At 41.0% G+C, this 20712-nt stretch overlaps 1 protein-coding gene across 1 annotated transcript in view; it reads left to right on the top strand.

The window, feature by feature from the left end:
- The window catches only part of ITGB5 (integrin subunit beta 5), a 191064-nt gene that overhangs the window by 39706 nt on the left and 130646 nt on the right, over nucleotides 1–20712 (top strand). Inside the window, exons 3-4 of the mRNA XM_027845271.1 lie at nucleotides 335–539; nucleotides 18522–18771. Coding sequence (XP_027701072.1) covers nucleotides 335–539; nucleotides 18522–18771 — 455 coding nt within the window. The remainder of the gene's footprint in view (nucleotides 1–334; nucleotides 540–18521; nucleotides 18772–20712) is intronic.

Genomic DNA, 20712 nt, shown 5'->3' with positions numbered 1-20712 from the left:
CTGCCTCAGTTTCCTCATCTGTAAAAATGGAGCTAATAATAGTACCTACCTTGCAGGGTTGTTGTGCAGATCAAATTAGATATTTTAAACATGCTTTGAAAACCTCAAAGTGCTACATAAACACTAATATTGCCACTATTTGGAACCCAACATCTTCATTAGGTAGGGAGTGCAAGTATCATTATTCGTATTTTACAGAAGAGGAAACCAAAGCCCGGAGTGGTTAAATGACTTACCCAGGGTCACAGAGCTAGCAAATATCAAGGTCTAGGAAAAAAGGTGACATGTGTAAGAGTGGTCTGATTTCTTATCCTTATCTCTCCTTCCTTCTTAGGATTTTGGCAACCTGAGGTCAGTCACCTCGCGGTGTGATCTGAGGGCAAATCTCCTCCAAAATGGTTGCGAAGGGGAAATTGAGAGCCCAGATAGCAGCATCATTGTCCTGAGGAATCTTCCTCTGAGCACCAAGGGCTCCAGCCCTTCTCAGGCAGATGTCATTCAGATGACACCCCAGAAGATTGCCATGAATCTTCGGCCTGGTGAGTTGCCCTGGACCAGAAGGACATAAAGGAATTAGTTGATTGATGGTGTGGGTAGGGAGTCAGGACGGGACAATAGTGGGAGAGATTTTTCCTAATTTTCCTATGGGAGGAAATCAGTGTTCTCACTTCCAAGTTAATGAAATGGCTTTCATTTGAAGGGAAAATGATACTTCTACAGAAAACAAAGATTGTAATTATTTGAGTCAGCACATTCCATCCTGAGTTAGCAACATTCTGAAGGCGGCACATTCTCGTGCCCAGGGACTGGCATTTCAACACTTGAGTCTGGAGATACATTTTTTATTTGCCACTCCCCTTAGTGGAATGCCTGGTCTTTGAAATCAGGGACAGTTTTTCATTGTCTTTCCAGCTCTTGCGCATAGTAGGCGCTTGATTCATCTTTGTTGGATTATGTTAGATAGGATCCTCTTATCCTAATTTGATCAAGTCCTGTGGAACCTAGCATAATATTCTAATAATAATTATTCATACTTAAATAAAATGTTTGCAGTTGGCAAGATGTTTTTGAGGTAGGCAGTACAAATACTATTACTCCCATTTTATAGTCAAGTCAACAATCACTTATCAAGTGCCTCCTATGTGCCAGTTACTGTGCTAAACACTGGGGAAACAAAGTAAGTGACAACAGTCTCTACCCTCAAGGAACTCACAGTCTATTTGGGGAGACAATATGCAAACAACTATTTACAAACCCAGATATATACTGGATGTATTGGAAATAATCAACAGAGGGCAGATACTAACATTAAGGGGGATCAGGAAAGACTTACTGGAGGCACCCGATGGCGCAGGGGATAGAGCACTGGGCCTGAAGTCAGGAAGACCTGAGTTCAAATTTGGCCTCAGACACTTACTTGCTGTGTGACCCTGGGCAAGTCACTTAACCTCTGCTTGTCTTTAGTTACTGTATAATGGGGAAAATAATTGCAACCACCTCAGAAGGTTTGTTGTGAGGATAAAATGAGGTTATATTAGTAAAGCGCTTAGCCCAGTGCCTAAAACATAGTAGGGCTATATAAATGTTTATTTATTCCCTTCCCTTCCCCAGAGGGTAGGGGTTTATTTGAGCCTTGAGGGAAGCCGGGAGGTCAGATGAGGAAACTGAAGCTCAGAGAGTTTAAATGACTTACCTAGCGTCACAGAGGTGGCAAATATCGGTGTTTGGGCAGATCTTGAGAGGAGCAGGTGACGTATGATGGAGTGGCATGTGCTGTGAGAGACTGAGCATCACTGTTCTAGAAAGTTTACATTGAGATCAAGGGAGTTATTCTTGCCTAAAAATCCTAGGATTATGTGCTCAATCTCTACCCCCACCTTGCCATGTCCCATCGTCTGGGACATTGCTCTCAAAACTGTCTCAGTTTCCTTATCTGCAGAGATGAAAGAGTTGGACTCAGTTGCCTCAAAGGTCCCATGAGTTCTCCTGCATTCTCCAATGAGGCTGTTACAAATTGCAACTTCCTTCTGAAGCCTCTAAACAATCCCCGTTTCCCTTCCTCTCCCATACCCTTTCCCACCTCCCGTCCATATTTCCTATCAGCAAAGAAACTCACCTTCTACTTTATTATGCAAAGACACTTATCTATTTTATTAAGAACAGAGGCCGCTGTTTCTCGTGGCAGATCTGAAGCAGGCGGCTGTGCAAAGAGGAAGCTCAACATCTCTTTCCCAGCCACTGGCTGTCAGAAACTCATCAAAGTTGATGATGAGAGAAAGCTATGGACCTTTTATGAGAAATGAATGGCCACTGAAGTTTCTGCTGATGCTCTGGGTAAAGAATGAAAGGGTTATGTGGTCCGTATCGGTGGTGGGAATGACAAACAAGGCTTCCCCATGAAGCAGGGCGTTTTGGCTCACAGACGTGTCCGCCTGCTGCTCAGTAAGGGCCATTCTTGCTATCACCCTAGAAGAACTGGAGAAAGAAAATGTAAATCTGTTAGGGGCTTCATTGTGGATGACAACCGGAGAGTCCTCAACTTGGTTATAGTGAAGAAAGATGAGAAAGATATACCAGGACTGACAGATACCACTGTGCCTCATTGCCTAGGGCCCAAAAGAGCTAGCAGAATCCACAAACTTTTCAACTTGTCCGAAGAAGATGATGTCCAGCGTATGTTGTGAGAAAGCCCCTCAACAAGGAAGGTAAGAAACCCAGGACCAAGGCTCCTAAAATTCAAGTCCGGTGACTCCCCGAGTTTTGCAGCACAAACGTAGACGCATTGCACAAGAACAACGAAGAAGCAGCAGAATATGCTAAGCTTTTGGCTAAGAGAATGGAGGCTAAAGAAAAACAACAGGAACAGATTGCTAAGAGATGTCGACTGTCTTCCCTGAGAGCCTCCACCTTGAAATCTGAGTCCAGTCAAAAATAAAATTTCTAAAAATGTGTTAGAAATAAAAAAAAAAAGAGAGAGGCCATCTATTTTGAGCTCTCTTCTGTCCTCACTTATACCTCAAAACCCCTTGACATCACCGTCATTCTTTCCTCTTTTGCTAGCTCGTCTCCGACGAAGACAGAGACAGGACCCATCTTCCTAAAGCTCACCCCTTTACTTGGGCCTTTGATTCCGTATCGTCCCATTTACTTTGTTTTTTGCCCCCATCAATTATGCCCTTGTTCTCTATTCTTCACTCTTCTTATTTACTCCTCCCTCTGAAGGCTGCTTGTGTACCCAGGTCTCACCCATCATGAAAAACCTTTACATGACCTTGCTATTCGTTCAAAAGAAAATTTCTTTGCCATTTTGTAGTCTGTAGGAGGTCTGGGTTCACTACGTGGTTCCCCTCCCTCCTTTCCAATATGTTAAGCTCATTCTTTTCCTAAAAGCCAAGGAAGGTGTTTCCAAGTCTTGATTGGGCCTAGCTGTTTGTATAGCTTCTGGTGACCTCTGGCCATGGCTTTCTGGTCACTTAAGGACAGAAAAAAGACCTGCCTATGTGGAGTCTCCACCCTTCAGAATTAATAGAAGTCTTAAGGCCTTCTGAGTCACCCCGCCCCTCCTGAGCTGAGTGCTGTATCTTTGAGTATCCTTTCTAAGATATAGCAGTTTTGATAGCAGTTGAATGACCTTTGAGTGTCTCATTTTGTTCCAATATTGGACCTGAACTCTAGGGGACTAGCATGTGTCAGGCCCAGCCTACCACACAGCTAAACTCCTAAAAAACATCATTCTCCCAGAAACTGATTGTCTCCCTTTCTTCTCCCACATTCTCCAATCCCTTGAAGCCTCATTCAAATGAAACTGTTTTCTACAGCATTACCATGATCTCTTAATTGCTAAATCCAATGGCCTATTTTTAGACTTCATCCTTTTGATCTCTGCAGGCTCAGTTTCTCCTCCTGAATTCTCTTTCCTCCCCGGGTTGCGTGACACTCCTCTTGTCTGCTTCTCCTGCCTGTCTGATGGCTCCTTGTCCACTTTGCTCGTTCTTCATCCGTGTCCTGTCCCCTAAGAGTGGATTCCCTCCAGCACTCTGACCTGGTTTTTTTTTTCCTTTGTCTGTACCCTGTCTTCTTAGTGATCTGAGCAGCTCTCCTGAGTTTAGTTATCCTCTATGTTCAGAAAGGGCAGCTAGGAGATGCAGTAGATTGAGCACTGAAGTTCAAATTGGGCCTCAGACTCTTACTATTTGTTTGACCCTGAGCAAGTCACTTAATCCTGTTTATCTCAGTTTCCTCATCTGTAAAATGAGCTGGAGAAGGAAATGGAAAGCTACTCTAGTATCTCTGCTAAGAAAACCCCAAATAGGGTCACAAAGAGTCAGGCATAATTGAAACAGCTGAAACATGCTCAGATCTTCCACATACATATATATGTGTGTGTATATATGTATATATACACACACACATATACATATTTGACTCTACTCTTACACATGCACTCTAAGCTTGCATCACCGTCTACCTGCTGGCCATCTCTGACTGGATATTTTGTGAGTATCTCTTAGCCTCATGTCTAAAAGAGATCCCACTCTCCTTCTTCAAGCCACTTTTCCTCCAGATACCCCTATTTCTGTTGAGGGCATCACTATCCTTCTAGTCACCCAGGTTCATAACTTCAGAACCCTAGTGCCTGTTATGTGTCCGGCATTGTCAGCCTCGATTCAACCTTCTTCCTCAATCCCCATATCCAAACAGTTGCAAAATTTTGATTTCATCCCCACAACATTTCTCACATCTGTCCGCTCCTTTTCATCCACACGACCAATTGGCCGTCACTCTCTCTCTCATGTACTACCATAATAATGCCTTGCAATTGGACTTTCAGCTTCCAGTCTTTACCCTCTCCTATCACTCTCCTCATGATTGCCAGAATAGTCTTCCTAAATTCGTCTCACCATGTCACTCCCCTGCTCAAGAAGCTTTAGTGGTTCCCCTATTACTTCAAGGATAAAATATGAACTCCCCAGTTTGAAATTTAAAGTCCTTTACAATATGGCTGTAGTCTATCTTTCTAGGCTTATCACATATTACTTTCTTTCCTGTATTCTTCCTATATTGCATCTAAAATGGATTACTTGCTGTTCTCCAAACTTGGTCCTTCATCTCTTGCCTCTGTGACCTGGCATAGTTTGTCCCATATACCTGAAATGTTCTTCCTCCTAGAATCCCTCACTTTCTTTAAGGAAGGCACTCAGGTGCTGACTGTTATGGGACCCTCCCCTTGTCCTCTTAGTTATTAGCATGTCTTCCTTCCACATCAAGTTATCCCATACATGGTGAGGGTTGAGAGTGAAAGTTGAGTGACAGGTGGATGCCAAAGGCAAATGAGCACCTGTGGTTCTAAGAAGCATGTGTAGATGCCACATCCCAGTAAAACCATCTTGGCAGATGGGCAGGTTGAGGGTAACCAAGGGGCCTCACACCTGTTGGTGAGTTAGGGGGATGTTTACCTTAAGTATGTAAAGACTTCCCCTGGCAGAATGGGTGAATGAGAATACTTTGTTCCAAAAGCCGTGAAGGCATGAAGCAGGCACTGTGGAGCACCTAGAACTTGGTTAGACATCAAAGATGTCACGGTCATCCACTGCATCCTGGGCCATCTCCACTTGTTTTGACTTTTGCCTTGCCATTGGACTTCAGTGACTCTGGAAGAGAGAATGAGGCTGACGATTCTATACAACTCTGCCTTACTCAAATCCAACTCACGTGGAAGTCAATATCATTGGTCTTCTTTGAAAACAGAGGACAAACAATAATCCCAAATATCCTTTACTTTTTTGGGTTGTTTCTCCCAGTAGAATATAAGCTCCATGAGGGCAGGGTCTATGTTTCATTTTATCTTTATATCCCAGTGCCTGGGACATAGTAAGAACTTAATAAATGCTTGTTGATTGTTTGTTGGATTGGGTAGGAAATTATCCTATTATTTCCCTTTACCAGTATGGGAAATTGAGGTACTTGAAGGTTAATTAACTTGCACATTCACTCAGTTAGGAAATGCCAGAGCTAGTTGTCAGACTTAGGTTTTTGAAATCTAAGCCCTGTCTTCTTCCTACTTTATATGGCCTCTCTTTGGAATAATAGTAATAATAGTAATAATAATAATAATGACTAACATTTTCTAGTGCTTACTATATACCAGGCACTGTGCTAAATGCTTTAAATAAGAGTACAACTAATAATAATTGACATTTGCATGATACTCTGAGGTTTGCAAAGCACATATTATCTCATTTTTACACTAGTCATATCCCAATGAGGTAAGTATTTCAGATATTGTTATTTCTGTTTTACAGATGAGGAAATTAAAGCTCAGAGAAGTTGAGTTGCCCAGGGTCACATAGCCAGTGTCAAAAGCTGGATTTGAATTTAGGTCTTCCTAGTTCTGTTTCCAGAGGCTGAACTACCTGTGCTATATGAATGTAATGGAACATTAATTACTGTGACACAATGAAGCAAGAAACAATTTCAGACAATCCTGGATAGTATAAGTGACACAGTAAAGTGAGAACAATCAGGAGAATAATTTATACAAAGGACAGTCACATTGTTACATGTAAAGAAAAACAACTCTGAATAACTAGTTATAGTTCTACCCTCAATGAAGGAGGAAGGGAGGTATTTTAGAGTATGTTATGTAGATAGGAAGTTATGTAGATAGTAGTGAGGAACACCTGAGAACGAATCCTACTTCACACTTACTAGCCACTGACATTAGCTTCTCAGTCTCCCTGTGCCTCAGTTTCCCTCTCTATGAAATGGAAGTACTAATAACCTATAGTAGCTACCTCACAGGCTCACTGATGTGCAAATATATGTAAAGTGCTTTCTAAATCTTAAATCATGATGTATTAGTTATAACCATTATTAATAATAAATACTAGGACTAAATGGTACTCAAGGAAGCTGGAAAACATTGGCTTTTGGAAAAATAAGGGAACACAGTCATGACTAAGGTATCTGCTTGCTGGAGGAATGATGACTTCTATGAATGAATAAATAGTAAAAAAAAAAATATGATACAATGAACATTTATTAAGTGCCTACTATGTGCTGGGGAGATAAATAAGAAAAAGAAAGAAAGTGCCTGCCCTCAAGCGGCTTATAATCTAATGGGGGAAGACAGTACACAAAAGGAAGCTGAAGGGGGTAGGGGGAAGGCCAGGGGATGCTCTGTCCAGGGGCATGATAAAGATGAAGTTGGACTTGCAACCAAGCAGAGCAGCTGGTGGCAAATGAAGGGATGGCTGCCATTTTGACCCTCCAGTTCTCCAATCAGAGGGGCAGAAGCAAAACTGAGGGTACTGATGACAGGTGTGAGTAGCAAGGCTGAAGCAAATCTCCATAGCGATGAGTTTTCTGGTGATGAGTTTTTCCCGGACCTGGCCTGATGAAGATGATGATGGCATTGAAACCAAGCAAAACAAACAGCTGGTAGCCAATGAAAGATTTTTAACATGAAACATGGACATTTTAATATACAAAGAATAGAAAAAAGATTACGTATGATACTCTAATGTGTAGAGTTTTAGAAAAGGTATATTAAGTTTAATATAAAAATAACAAAATGTCCTTCTTGTCAGTGGCCCCTGATGAACTTCCTTCTCTATTCTGTTTTTAAAAAAATTTTCCTTGATGCTTTTGTCTTTATTTTCTTGCTTTTTTTTTTTTGTTTGTTTGTTTTTAGAGTGAGCTCATTTAGACAGTAACACTTGTCAGAGCAATTTCTCCCCTACAGATGAAGGGACTTGTCTCCGTAAGGATTCTGTCTAATGTTCACAGATGTACTGGATTCATTCTCAGTTCTGTTTTTTAAGAAGTGTTTCTTTTGGTTTCCTCAAGGTTTACCAAAAGTACTTACTGAAGAAACTGAACAGTTGCCAGTCAGAAAATCTGGGAACCAGACAACTAACCAACTGCACTGTCAGCAGTCTTTGAGAAAGGCTTCTTAAAAAAAAAAAATTAAAAAACAAACATAAGGTTGAGGTTGTCTCGAGTGAACCACAGAAGGAAACAGAAGCTTTTTCCTCAAATTTCAAACAGGAAGAAGACAGAAAGTTTTGGAAGGCCCTGAGAAATTACATAATTTTAAATTAAAGTTTACATTAAAAAACTTTTAAAATCCAGAGGTAGTTCTAGAAGACAATTTAGAAAGTAGTTTTAAAATCAAAACATTAGTTTTGAGGTCTCTGTTTTCTAATGGGTAGAGGAGAGTGGAAGGGTTGAGGTCCTGAAGAACAGAGACAGTTAAGTTAGGGAGAAAGAATGGAGTGGTGCATTCCAAGATCCAAGCTGTTAACAGACAGCTGAGCTGAAGTCTGTTGATCAGCTGGCAGGGCATGAAGTCAGGAAATGAATCTGAGATCAGAATGTCCTGGGGGTGGGGAGGAAGTAAATCAGGGTAGGAGAGAATACCCCGTGGAGGTGGTGATCCCAAGCTCCAGGGATTGACAATACATCTCAAACTAGGGGATCATTGGCGGCTGTAGCATCTCTGTATGGTGACCCAACTGGCCACACCCCCTTTCCCACCCAGGGTGTAGCTGTGCACCCGTGGACCCTGAGTGACAGTGACAAAAATGTAAATGTCAGGCCATCTCTTACATAATGAAGTTCATAGAATTTGACTCTGCAGGAGAGCTTAGAGATCATCTCTCGCTTTATAACAGAAGACAACTGAGGTTGAAAAATGGGCAGTTAAGTGGTGCACACACAGAGCCACTGAGCGCCGGGCCTGGAGTCAGGAAGATTCATCTTTCTGAGTTCAAATCCAGTCTCAGACACTTACTAGCTGTGTGACCCTGGGCAAGTCCCTTAACCCTGTTTGCCTCAGTTTCCTCATCTATAGAATGAGCTGGAGAAAGAAATGGCAAGCCACTCCAGTATCTGTGCCAAGAAAACCCCAAATGGGATCACAGAGAGTTGGATGTGACTAAAAAACAACTGAACAACAACAAGGCTGAAAAGGGTTAAGTGATTTACTCAGAGTCACACAGATGGTAGGAAGTTGTAGGATTGGAGCTTCAGAGCTAGAAAACACCTTAGAGGTCTTCAATCCAATGTCCTTATTTTCTAGATGAGATTGAGTCGGGGCTGAAAGGGGGCCTGTGGCTAGTTAAGTGTAAAGTAGGATTCATTGGGGCAGCTAGGTGGCTCAGTGAATAGAACTCTGGCCTTGGAGTCAGGAGGACCTGAGTTCAAATCTAGCCTCAGACACTTCACACTTACTAGCTGTGTTACCCTGGGCAAGTCACTTAACCCCAATAGCCTCACTAAAAAAGCTCCCCCCCCAAAAAAAGTAGGATTCATTCTCAGGTGTTCCTCACTCCATATCCTATCCATTGAGCGTACTAGCTGCATACCTTACTCTAAATACCTCCCTTCCTCCTTCACTGAGGGTAGAGCCATAAGTAGTTATTCAGAGTTGTTTTTCTTTATATGTAACAATGTAATGGCCCCTTGTTTAATAAATTGTTCTCCTTATTGTCTTCGCTTTACTGTGTCAATGCATGCTATCCAGGATTGTCTGAAATTGTTTCTTGCCTCATTCTGTCACAGTAATATTCCATTATATTCATATGGCACAGGTAGTTCAGCCTATGATTTGTCCTTCCTTTTTTTTTTTTTTTGTTTGTTTTTTGGTGAGGCGATCAGGGTTAAGTGACTTGCCCAGGATCACACAGCTAGTAAGTGTCTGAGGCTAGATTTGAACTCAGGTCCTCCTGACTCCAAGGCCAGAGCTCTATTCACTGTGCCACCTAGCTGCCCTGTCCTTCCTTGTTGAAGAGGCCCATAACATTAGGAAGATGACACCATGACTTGCAAGTGAATTGGATTTAAGTGAGGTAGGGCTGTGCAAAGTCACCAGTCTCACTCTCTCCTCCATAGCCATCTGGGTTCAGTGGCAAGACACAGATCAGGGTAATTGGAGATGGCCCAGGATGCAGTGAGATACTTTGGCCTTTTTAAGCTAAGGTCTTTCCCAGGTCTCAGTTTGTCTGAAGCAACACCCATTCAGTGATTAAAGCTGTTTAAGAAGTGAGCATTCTGAATGCTCTGTTCGTGGGACCAGTGCTTTCTAGGGCCTGAGTTAGTAAGTTTGAGCTCACTTAGTCCCCAGAGACTAAGGTGAGATAAGGGAGAGTGTGCCCCAAGCTATGGGAGAGAAATATTTGCACATTTTTTTTTGTTATGCCTTCAAAGTAAATAGCCCTTTGTAAGAGCTAATTTATGTTAAGGGATTAAACGGAACTGGCAGCTAACAGTGGGGGAACGTAGCTGGTGAGAACTTTAGCCAGTGGCATTAGAGAAGACACAACTTTCCCAGACTCTTCAGAATACCCCTTGCACCCTGAGGAGCAGAGGCCTGGCAGTGGAGTGGTGGACCAGAACATACCCACTAGGAGGGTTTTAGAGATGAAGTGTCTTGTAATACCTAAAAGTTGTGAGGGAAGCATTTTGTAAACCACAAAGTTCTATATAAATGTGAGTTGTTATTAGTAAGGAAAAATTGGAATGTATATCCATGACCATTTTGAGGCAGATATTGTCTGAGTCAGAGAAAAACCATGACTTCCCATACTTTGCCTCAGAGACAATTTTTTAAAATTATGAACTTACAACACCCCTAAAAATTGCATTTCATGTGTACAGCAGAACACGCAAAAAAGAAATCTATATGAATCCATGAATCTCTATTTTGTACCACTTGCTTTAAAAAACAAGCATATGATAAATTCTACATGTCACTTTCAAAACTGCACTGCTTGTCTCTGTTTCCTTCTGAACATCCTTCTTTTTTTCTTCTGTTCATTTAAAAAGAAGTTTCAATGGCCTGCCTTTTTTTTCTTTAGGCAATCAGGGTTAAGTGACTTGACTTAACCAGGGTCACACAGCTAGTAAGTGTCTAAGGCCAGATTTGAACTCAGGTCCTTCTGACTCCAGGACTGGTGCTTTAATGGCCTTTTTTTCCTATGGTATCACTATTGCTAGTTCCCCTTTCCACAACCTCCCCCCATTAAATACAGAAAGAAAGGGAAAAGAAAAACCCTTGTAATAAATAAGCATAAATAAGCAAAACTAATCCAAACAGTGGCCATGTCAAAAAGTGTATGTCTACACCTTGTAACCATCACCCTCCCCACTCTGTAAGGAGGTAGGTAACATCCTTCCTGAATAGAAATGCTCAACTGTAAAGGAAAAGTGGTTGGTCATTACATTCGTCAGAGTTCTTAATTCTTTTAAAGTTGTTTTTCTTTACAATGTCACCATCCTCTTATGTAAATTGTTCTCTTGATTCCGCTCACTTTATTTTGTGTTAGTTCATACTACCCAAGATTGTCTAAAATCATTTTTTTCATCATTTCTTAGAGTGCTGTAATATTTCCTATATCACATCCACATACCACAGTTTGTTCATTCCTTAGGAACAGAATTCTGAATGGATCATTTATCTGACCCAGTCCAGCATTTCTTTTGCTCTATGTTAGCAATAAAATCCTGAATATCAATAGCTTTCTTTATAGTGGGCCACATTAGATTCTACTAGACTGAAATCTAAACTTGGTTGAGTTGGGAGCCTAGCCCATCTTGGGTTTCCAGGTTCCTTCCTGCAAGACTTAGCCCAAGATCTATCTGCCTTTTGCATGGGGCAGTTTCTAGTTTTCTCCTTTCTTCTCTCCTCCCTGACCCTCCCCAGCTATTAGTGGTTTTCCATCCAGGGTTACCTTGTGTTTGCCTGCTAGGTGCCTCATAGATGCCTATATGTGTACATGTTGCCTCCACAGAATATAAGCTTCTCAAGGGCTGAGACTTTTGTATTCCCTGCTCTTAGCACAGAGCCATGTACTTAGTAAGTCCTTACTAAAGGCTTGGTTGATTGATTAGAATTCAGTAGACCTGAGATCTAGTCCCAGCTGTCCCACTCACTTGTTTGGTAAATCATTTCTAGACCTCAGATTTTTCTTCTGTAAATTGAAAAGGTTGGACCCAATCATCTCTAAAGTCCCTCCCACTAAAGATTTCTATGAGTCTGACTTCAGAATTCATAGGATGCTTAGCTAGATGGCATTTTGGAGATCATCTAGCTCCCAAACTTCATTTGATAGGTGAGGAACCTGGGGATCAGGGAGGTGAAGTGATTTATCCAAGATCAAACGGCTGTTAAGCAGGAGAGTTAGAATCTAACTTGGGACCTCTGAGTCCAGATTCAATGCCTTTTCTATTGTACCAGATTATTCCTCACACCCCCAGCTAGGTTAACTAGGACTTCATGATAGTTGTTTTTTTTTTAAAGAGAAAAATATTTTATTGATATCTTCTGTTTCTTACATTATCATGGTTTCCTCCAGCATCTCTTCATTCCCTCTCCCAGAAGGCATCTCATTTAATAGTACTTTCTTTTTTTCTGAAGCAGTCAGGGTTAAGTGACTTGCCAAGGGTCATACAGTGTCTGAGGCTGGATTTGAACTCAGGTCCTCCTGACTCCAGGGCCAGTGCTCTATCCACTGTGCCACTTAGCCCCTTAATAGTAATTTTTAAAGATGAAAAAGAGGGGAAAAAATCAGCAGAACCAATCAATACATTGAAAAAAATCAAAAAACATGAAATGTGCAACATTGATGGTTTTTATAAGGATCCCATTGATAACCAGAAATTCCATTTAATCTGTCTGCCTCAGTTTCCTTAACTGTAAAATGGAGATAATAATAACATCCACCTCCCAGGGTTGTTGGGATGATAAAAATGTGATAATATTGGTAAAGCTCTTAGCATGGTGAATGGCTCATGGTAGGTACTTAATAAATGCTTGTTTCTCACCTACCTCCCATATATCTACAGTTCTGTTGTAATTAGGGGTAACTCCCACATATCCCCACTGATATTTCTTAGCTCTGATCCCAGACGATTAAGTCTGGGGGTAAAAAGACTGTTTGAATTTATCTGTAGATGAGAAGTCTTTTATCTGCAGAGGTATTTTGTTGTGATCCTTTGGGAAAAGCTGCCTTTCCTCAGCACCAAGAGTTCTCTGAGCAAAGATTCTCCAATCATAGGATCATATCCCTTTTTATTTGATTACTGTCATTGATAGTTTTCCTCTTTAATTTTAAAATTGTTTTATTGATATTTTGTTTTTACACTACTTTCATTTCCCAATATCTCTCCCTGATCCTACCACCCAGAGAACCACAAACCACAAAGAACAACAAAAAAGAAAAAATTAACCAGAATCCAAATCTAGTTTTCAGTTTTGGGGTCAGAATAACTTGTGACCAAGACTAAGACTAAAGTAGAATTTTGATAGAAAACAAAATCTTTTGATGAGTCTAAAAGCAGTGTTGGAAAGTTATAAATGGTTAGCTACTAAGTGATTTGCATAGTGAGGAAGCTGGGAGAATCGAAACACTTTCCTTACTTCCCCCAAATTACTTCTAAACTGTGAAGAACAGAATATATTCCAGGCATATTCTTTACTTACACAGTAATTTCTTTACAGAAGAAACATAGAGGGACTTTTCTAATCATTGTGTGTCGTTTCTTAGATTATGGCATGGAATGGTCATGTTGATGTTTTATACATTTAAGTCTGCATATTAAGATGTCATGAGTGTGGTTAATTCACCCATCAAAACTTCCAGTGAAGATATGCTGTCACTTTGTGACAACGTAGTTATTGTGATTGTGTCATCTGATCTATAGGCATTATGGGTAATGGAGAAAGATGGTTGTGCTTTCCTGCTCATTCTGTTTTTTAACCAAAAAGATAAATTTTTCTAAAAATAGATTAAATTAAAAAAAATTCTCAAATTAGATTTATAGAGTATACTTAAAGAGTAAACTGTTAAAGAAACAATATTTAAGACATAATTTGCTACCTTTTTCAATATTGCTTAGTTGTTTTCAGACCTATGGTTCAGAACTAATCCTGGTGTTATCTCTAAACCTAGCTAGCAAGTTTCCTTCTAAATAAACCTGGTCCTTGTCCTAGAGTAATATTTCTTCAAGGCTAGCCTGTACCTCTTGAACTTTAGACCAACTTGGTGTAAAAGCCCTCTCAGCTTATTACAGCTACCAGTTGCTTTCTCTGCCTTACTTTTGGATAATCTATGCATCTGTTGAGGCTGTTGTTCAGTCATTTTTCAGTCATGTGCAACTCTTCATGACCTTTTTTGGAATTTTCTTGGCAAAAATACTGAAGTGGTTTGCCATTTCCTTCTCCTCCTCATTTTACAGATGAGGAAACTGAGACAAACAGGGTGAAGTGACTTGCCCAGGGTCACACAGCTAGTAAGTATCTGAGGCCAGATTTGAACTCATAGACTTCTTCCTGATTCCAAGTCCAGTGTCCTATCCACTGTGCTGTCTTGCTGCCCCTAATTAAAGAGACAGCTAAAGTTCATTCTTGTCTCTTTATCTGCTACTTATTTCTCCTATTCAATGACACCACATGTTTTTTCTCTCTACCCAGTGGAAGCAGGGAGAAATTATACTCACATAATTATGTCTTTATGTCAAAATCAGGAGAATTAAAGACTATTTCCATCCCCCCCTTCCCCAAGCTGTATGAAGCAATTTTCTATTATTTTAAAGAAAAAAAATCTTTCATAATCTGACATAAATCTAAAGCTAGATAGATGCTGGCATAGATGTAAACTGAAACTTCAGTACAATGACCCTTCTCTGTGGCTGCTGAGTGTTGGTGGAAACTTTGGTTGCCCTTAAAGATGGATAACTTTTGCAAACTGCTTTTTATGCCAACTGCTTTAGTAAAAATTCCCCAGAGCTAGTCATGAAAAGAATTGTAATACTCCTAAAATCAAACATTTTCAGTATTATTTAAGAGATAAGCAATTCACTACTCTTTTTCTGATCTAAGAAATGCCATTTGGAGGTGGGACGTCTTTGTGTTATGAAATCTTATTGCTTTTCTGGGAAAGCATCTTATTTTTAAGTGATAGGTTTAAGAGGCAAGGCTGGCAGCATTCTGCATGTAACTTCAGTGTCGTGTTTAGAACAAGAATCTCTGGTGTCTGTCTTCAGGAAATAAATTAGTATTTCTACTTCCTTTGAATGGAACTGAGATTGAAAAATGAATGGCTAAATTACTGTTCTTAGACTTCCTGACCTTAACCTGGGAACCAGATAGAAGTTGACTTAGCAGTCTTGTCCTGGTTGACAGTATTCTTGACCAGACCTGGTGGGTGGAGAAGTAAATGCAGGGGCAAGTATTTATAATGTTATTGTTGTTGAATTGTTCAGTCATATCTGACTCTGTGACCCCACTTCGAGTTTTCTTGGCAAAGATACTGGAGTGGTTTACCATTTCCTTCTCCAGCTCATTTTACGAATGAAGGCAAACAGGGTGAAGTGATTTGTCCAGGGTCACATAGCTAGTAAGAATCTGAGACTAGATTTGAATTTGGGTGCTCTTGGACTCCAGGGCTGGTGCCTATCCACTGCACCACCTAGCTGCCCTATTTATAATAATATTAATAGCTATTAACATTTATAGAGGGCTGTAATGTTTACAAAGCACTTTATAGAAATATTTTCTCACTTTATTCTCTCAAAAACCCTGTGACATAGGGTTTTTACCCATTTTACATATAAGGAAATTGAGGGGAAGAGAAATTCAGTGATTTGCTCAGGTTCCTTCAACTAATAAGTGTAGCTTTAGCCTTTCAGACTCTCCTTGGCACAGGTTCATTATCTAGGTGGAAATAGAAGAGAATGCCTCTTCCCAGATGTGATGTTGTACTATATATAGGCTGGGAATGGTACTATGACTTCCTGTGGGGAATCATGTGTAGACTTTAAGATTCATGATCTTATCAGCAATAAAAACACTGACATTCTTCTATTCTAGTCAGAATCTTGATGCTTTAAAAAAAATAGCTTTGAGTTTGCTGAGTAAAAACATGGTAGATTAGAAAGAGATAAAATGTAGGTTTTAGAGGCAAGAAGAATTGCATTAAAATACCACCCCTGGGACACAATAGATGGGTATGACCACAGGCAAATTATTTAATCTCTAAGCCTTAACTTTCTCATTTGTAAAAAGGGAATAATAATAGCGTAGAAGTTGCACTTTATTTACAAAGTGTTTTATACATGTTATCTAATAATGCTGGGAGGTAGGTACTTTTATTATTCCCATTTCACAGATGAGGAAACTGAGGCCCATGGAGGTAGTGACTTGCTTAGAGTCACAGAGATAGTGAATAAATGTTTATTGACTGACTGACTAAATGACTGGGGCAGAATTTGAACCCACATTTTCCTGCCTTTTAGTCCAGTGCTGTAATACAGATCTCAAGTGGGATAACATATATAAAATGATATATGTGTCAGCTTTTATTATTTAGAGTCAGAGGACCCAAGTTTGGATTCAGTTCTGCTCCTTACAACTTGTATGACCTTGGGCAAATCATTTCCCATATCTTGAGGCAATAGTACCTCTGGTGGGAGGGCTGCTGAGCCTTTTTCAGGGCTGCTCATTCACCTTTAGTGTCCACCTTTCACCGGGTTCTTCTTGTGGCTCCAAGAAACAGTAGCATGGGAAGTGTCCACACCCTGTAGTGTAAACCATATTGGGTAGATGGGTTAAACCAGACTGAAGGTGACCAGCGGGCCTCAAACCCATGGGTGAGTTAGGGTGGTGTCCACCCAACCATGTGAAGATTTCCCTTGGCAGAATGGGCAAATGAAAACAATTTGTTCCAATGACCGTGCAGGCCACTGAAGCAGGTGCTGTGGAACACTTGGCCTTGCCCCTTCTCTTAGGACTCAGTTTTCTAGTCCGTAAACTGAAATGATTGGACTAAATGATCTTTAAGGTACTTTCTGACTCCAAACCACATGCTGTTATCATTATTATTATTTTATAATACACATGAAGGCAGCTGCACATGAGTCTTCTTAGAACTACCACCTTCTATCCTACCAAAGGGACAAAGGGTCTTAGCACTTCTCCAAGAAACATTAGAGAGCTGCCTGGTAGCCAGAGAGAGTCAACAATTCCTTGTTTGTTCTGGAAGGAAAGAGAGGAAAGCTGTGGTTGCCCACTGGAGGGGAAAGGAACAGTGGCTACATGTAGTATTGAACCTTCTATGGTCATTTTGTCCTTGGACATCTAAGGAAAACCTCATTTAAAATCTGGGTGGAGGAGCCTTTTGCTATCAGCATGAGTAGAAAACTGCAGAGTTCTCAATCCCAAATGATTGCTTTCTAGAGCCATAAAAAGGTTTTGTGTTAATTTTCCGGGCCATAGGTTGTCCTGATTTGGAACTCTGAGGCAAAGGTCATAAAATGAAATGCAGCCAGTTTCTCTCTGTTCTCTTTTTTTCTCTTTGGCTAATATCCTTTCCGTCTGGCCTTTGGCCAGCAGGTGCTAAAGCTGGCTATGTTTTCCTTTTTGGAGTCCAAAGGACAGTCTCAGATTCAGGGTTATCTGGTCGACTTGTTGAAAGGGTTAAAGTCATATGTTGGCTTCTGATTGTAAACTTCTTTAGAATGAGAACTGCCACTTTTTATCTTTGTCCACCAGGTTCCTAGAGAAGTGCCTAGGAGCTCTTAAGTGTTTACTAACTATTAATCAAATTAAATATACCTCATTTATTCTGATTATCCAGTCCCACCTAGAGCTGGACTCTACAGGTATGGAATGGAAAAGCATTTGTTTGGAAATAACTTGTGAACTGGGAGATTAGGATTGCTCTATATCACCATCCTGGCTATTCCTGGGATGTCTGCCCTCCTCACTCTATGCGAATTACACTGTTTCCCTCATGCTGTGGAGAAAATCTGGAGCTCTGTAGGGGCTTGAGGTCTAAGGACCAATGTGATGCTGGCTCAGAATTAATCAACTAACGTGGATTACTTGACTGGATGTTAGGGGGAAGTTATAGATTATTAGAGCTTGAAGGGAATCCAGACATCATTAAGTCCAACCTCTTCATTTTACAGATGGGAAAGTTGAGATCTAGAGGTCACATTAAGTAGGTAGTCCAGACACTACAGCTAGGTCGAACAGTAGATAGAGTGCTGGACCTGGAATCAGGAAGACTCATCTTCATGAGTTCAAATCTGACCTTAGACACCTACTAGCTGTGTGATCCTGGGTAAGTCACTTAATCCTGTCTGCCACAGTTTCCTCATCTGTAAACTGAGCTGGAGAAGGAAATGGCAAACCACCCAGTGTCTTTGCCAAGAAAACCCCACATGGGGTCATGAAGAGTCAGGCATGACTGAACAACAACAACAATTAGACACTAAACTAGAATTCATGTTTTGTGGAACTCTTGGCACTCTGACTCCTCTGTCTAGAAGTGCTTCCTACTACTTTCTCAACACCTTATTCTATTTTCTGCCATCTAGTGGTATTTTTCACAAATACTTTGACTTGATACATATACTCACTGAGGAAAATCTGGGGTAAATCAAGTTTAATGGAAATGATTTTTTTTTCTTCTAGTTATCTTCTCCCTTTGAGGCTCTATGTTTTTCTTGTGGCACAGGTGTTAAGACCCCCTTCCGAGTCCAGGTGCGACAGGTGGAGGATTACCCTGTGGACCTGTACTATTTGATGGACCTCTCTCTGTCCATGAAGGATGACTTGGACACAATCCGGAATCTGGGCACCAAGCTGGCTGAGGAGATGAGGAAACTCACCAGCAACTTCCGTTTGGGTTTTGGATCCTTTGTTGACAAAAACATCTCCCCCTTTTCCTATACTGCACCAAGATACCAAACCAACCCATGCATTGGGTAAGTCACCAGCTTTTCTTGGGGTGGGCTTGCAGAGCCTGGGGGTGGCGGTGGGGGTGGGGGTGGGATTGAATGGTGAGGAATGAGGCAGCGGGACTCTTTCACCTTCAGTGAAGATGTGGAAGAAAAGATAGGAAGGAAATGTGTGAACTGGCTCTCTAGGCCCTGGCTGCTGATTTGATGAACAATGGCTGAGTTCCATCTTCCCATGATACATGAAGAAGTGAATTGTTCCAAGCCTGGGTGAAGATCCCCCAGTTTTTTTTTTTCTGAGGAGCAATGGCTGGAGGTTTAGAGGGATTCTCTGTGGACCTTGGTTCTCTTCCTTTCCATGCCATAACCGCTCCTCAGAGCGATGTTTCCACTACTGGAAAGGATTTGAGGGTTTAGAAGATGTCCCAAGGATGCTATTACCTTTAGTTGTGCTTACTTTGTGATTGGCAGTGCCTCAGTTGAGTAATGTTGTAGTGGGGAAAATGAAGTGAAGGATGGCTTAGATTTTCCTAAACTTAACTCTGTTGCTCTTCCTGACATCATCTTTCTGTGGACCCAATTAAAGTTTTTAGGTGGGATCATAGGATCACGAATCTAGGCCTGGGAGGGACATTAGAATCCTCTGGTCTAACCCTTTCATTTTATAGATGAGGAAAGTGAGTCCCAGAGACTTGCCCAAGGTCTCACAGTAAGTAGTAGAGTTGATATTTGAAGTCAAAGCCATTATCCTAAATTCAGCAAAAAGTTCCCTATGCCCTCTGCTGCACCGCATTGCCTCCTATAGGAAACAGCTTTGAAGTCTAAGTTAAATAAAAGAATTCTTGACATTGCTATGTCCTATTAAAAATAAAATTTTAGCCTATGGCTTATTGGTTCTTCTGCGTGGGCCCAGTCTCCATTGTAGCAATAGTTCCTGTGGTTGCTTGGCAGGTCAAAGGCTGAGTGTGCCGTCCTGACCAGTCACACTAATGGAGAACCTGTTACATGGGGCCGTAATCCATAGCTCTGCACGTGGTTCTCTGCTTTCACCCTTTGGAAAAGCTTCCAATAAATGTGAGATGCTTGTGTTGTGGAAATAAACGTAGGCTGTCTGAAATTGGCAGAGCATGAAGAGCCAGCACAGAGCATAAACTATTTAAACTGTTCAAGTGATTACGTGTCATTGAGTTAAAGCCTGTTTCTTTTAGCTGCATGCCCATCCATTTTTATAGATACCAAGAGGTAGGGAGTCTATAGCTGGTGTGAGATACTTGATCCCAGGCTCTCTGAGCATAAAAGAAGCCAGTAGGGAATGGGATTGTTTTCAAGGGGACATACAAGAGATAACATGTGATTCTTTCTGTTCAAAAGTGGCTGTACTCAATCTGAGAGGCCTAGGATCTTAAAAATAATAACAGCATTTGTATAGGACTTCAAGGTTTACAACAATAATACTAATAACTAGCGTTTATACATGTGTTATTTCATTTGGTCCTCACAATAACCTTGTGAAGTAGGTGCTATTATTTTACAGATTGAAGGATCATTTTACAGATGAGGAAACTGAAGCACAGATTTTTTTTTTTCTTTCCACACAGCTAGTAAAGTGACTGAGGTAGGATTTTGAACCTGGCTCTTCCTGACTCCAAATCTAGCATTCAGTCCACTAAGCCCAATGTGTCAAACTGGCTGCTAACAGACACTCCTACCGTTGTTGTTCAGTCATTTCAGTCTGACTCTTTGAGGCCTCATTTGAGGTTTTCTTGACCAAGATACTGGAGTAATTTGCCATTTCCTTCTCCAGCTCATTTTACAGATGAGGAAACAGGCAAACAGGGTTAAGTGATTTGCCCAGCCAGGATCACACAACTAATAAATGTCTGCAGCCAGATTTGAACTCAAGAAGATGAGTCTTCCTGACTCCAGGCCCAGCACACCAGCTGCCCAGACACTCCTGTGTATGGCCAA

The sequence above is a fragment of the Vombatus ursinus genome, unplaced genomic scaffold, assembly GCF_900497805.2.
Source record: "Vombatus ursinus unplaced genomic scaffold, bare-nosed wombat genome assembly UNPS02014959.1, whole genome shotgun sequence".
Taxonomy (NCBI): domain Eukaryota; kingdom Metazoa; phylum Chordata; class Mammalia; order Diprotodontia; family Vombatidae; genus Vombatus; species Vombatus ursinus.
This window is presented reverse-complemented; position numbering and strand designations above follow the sequence as displayed.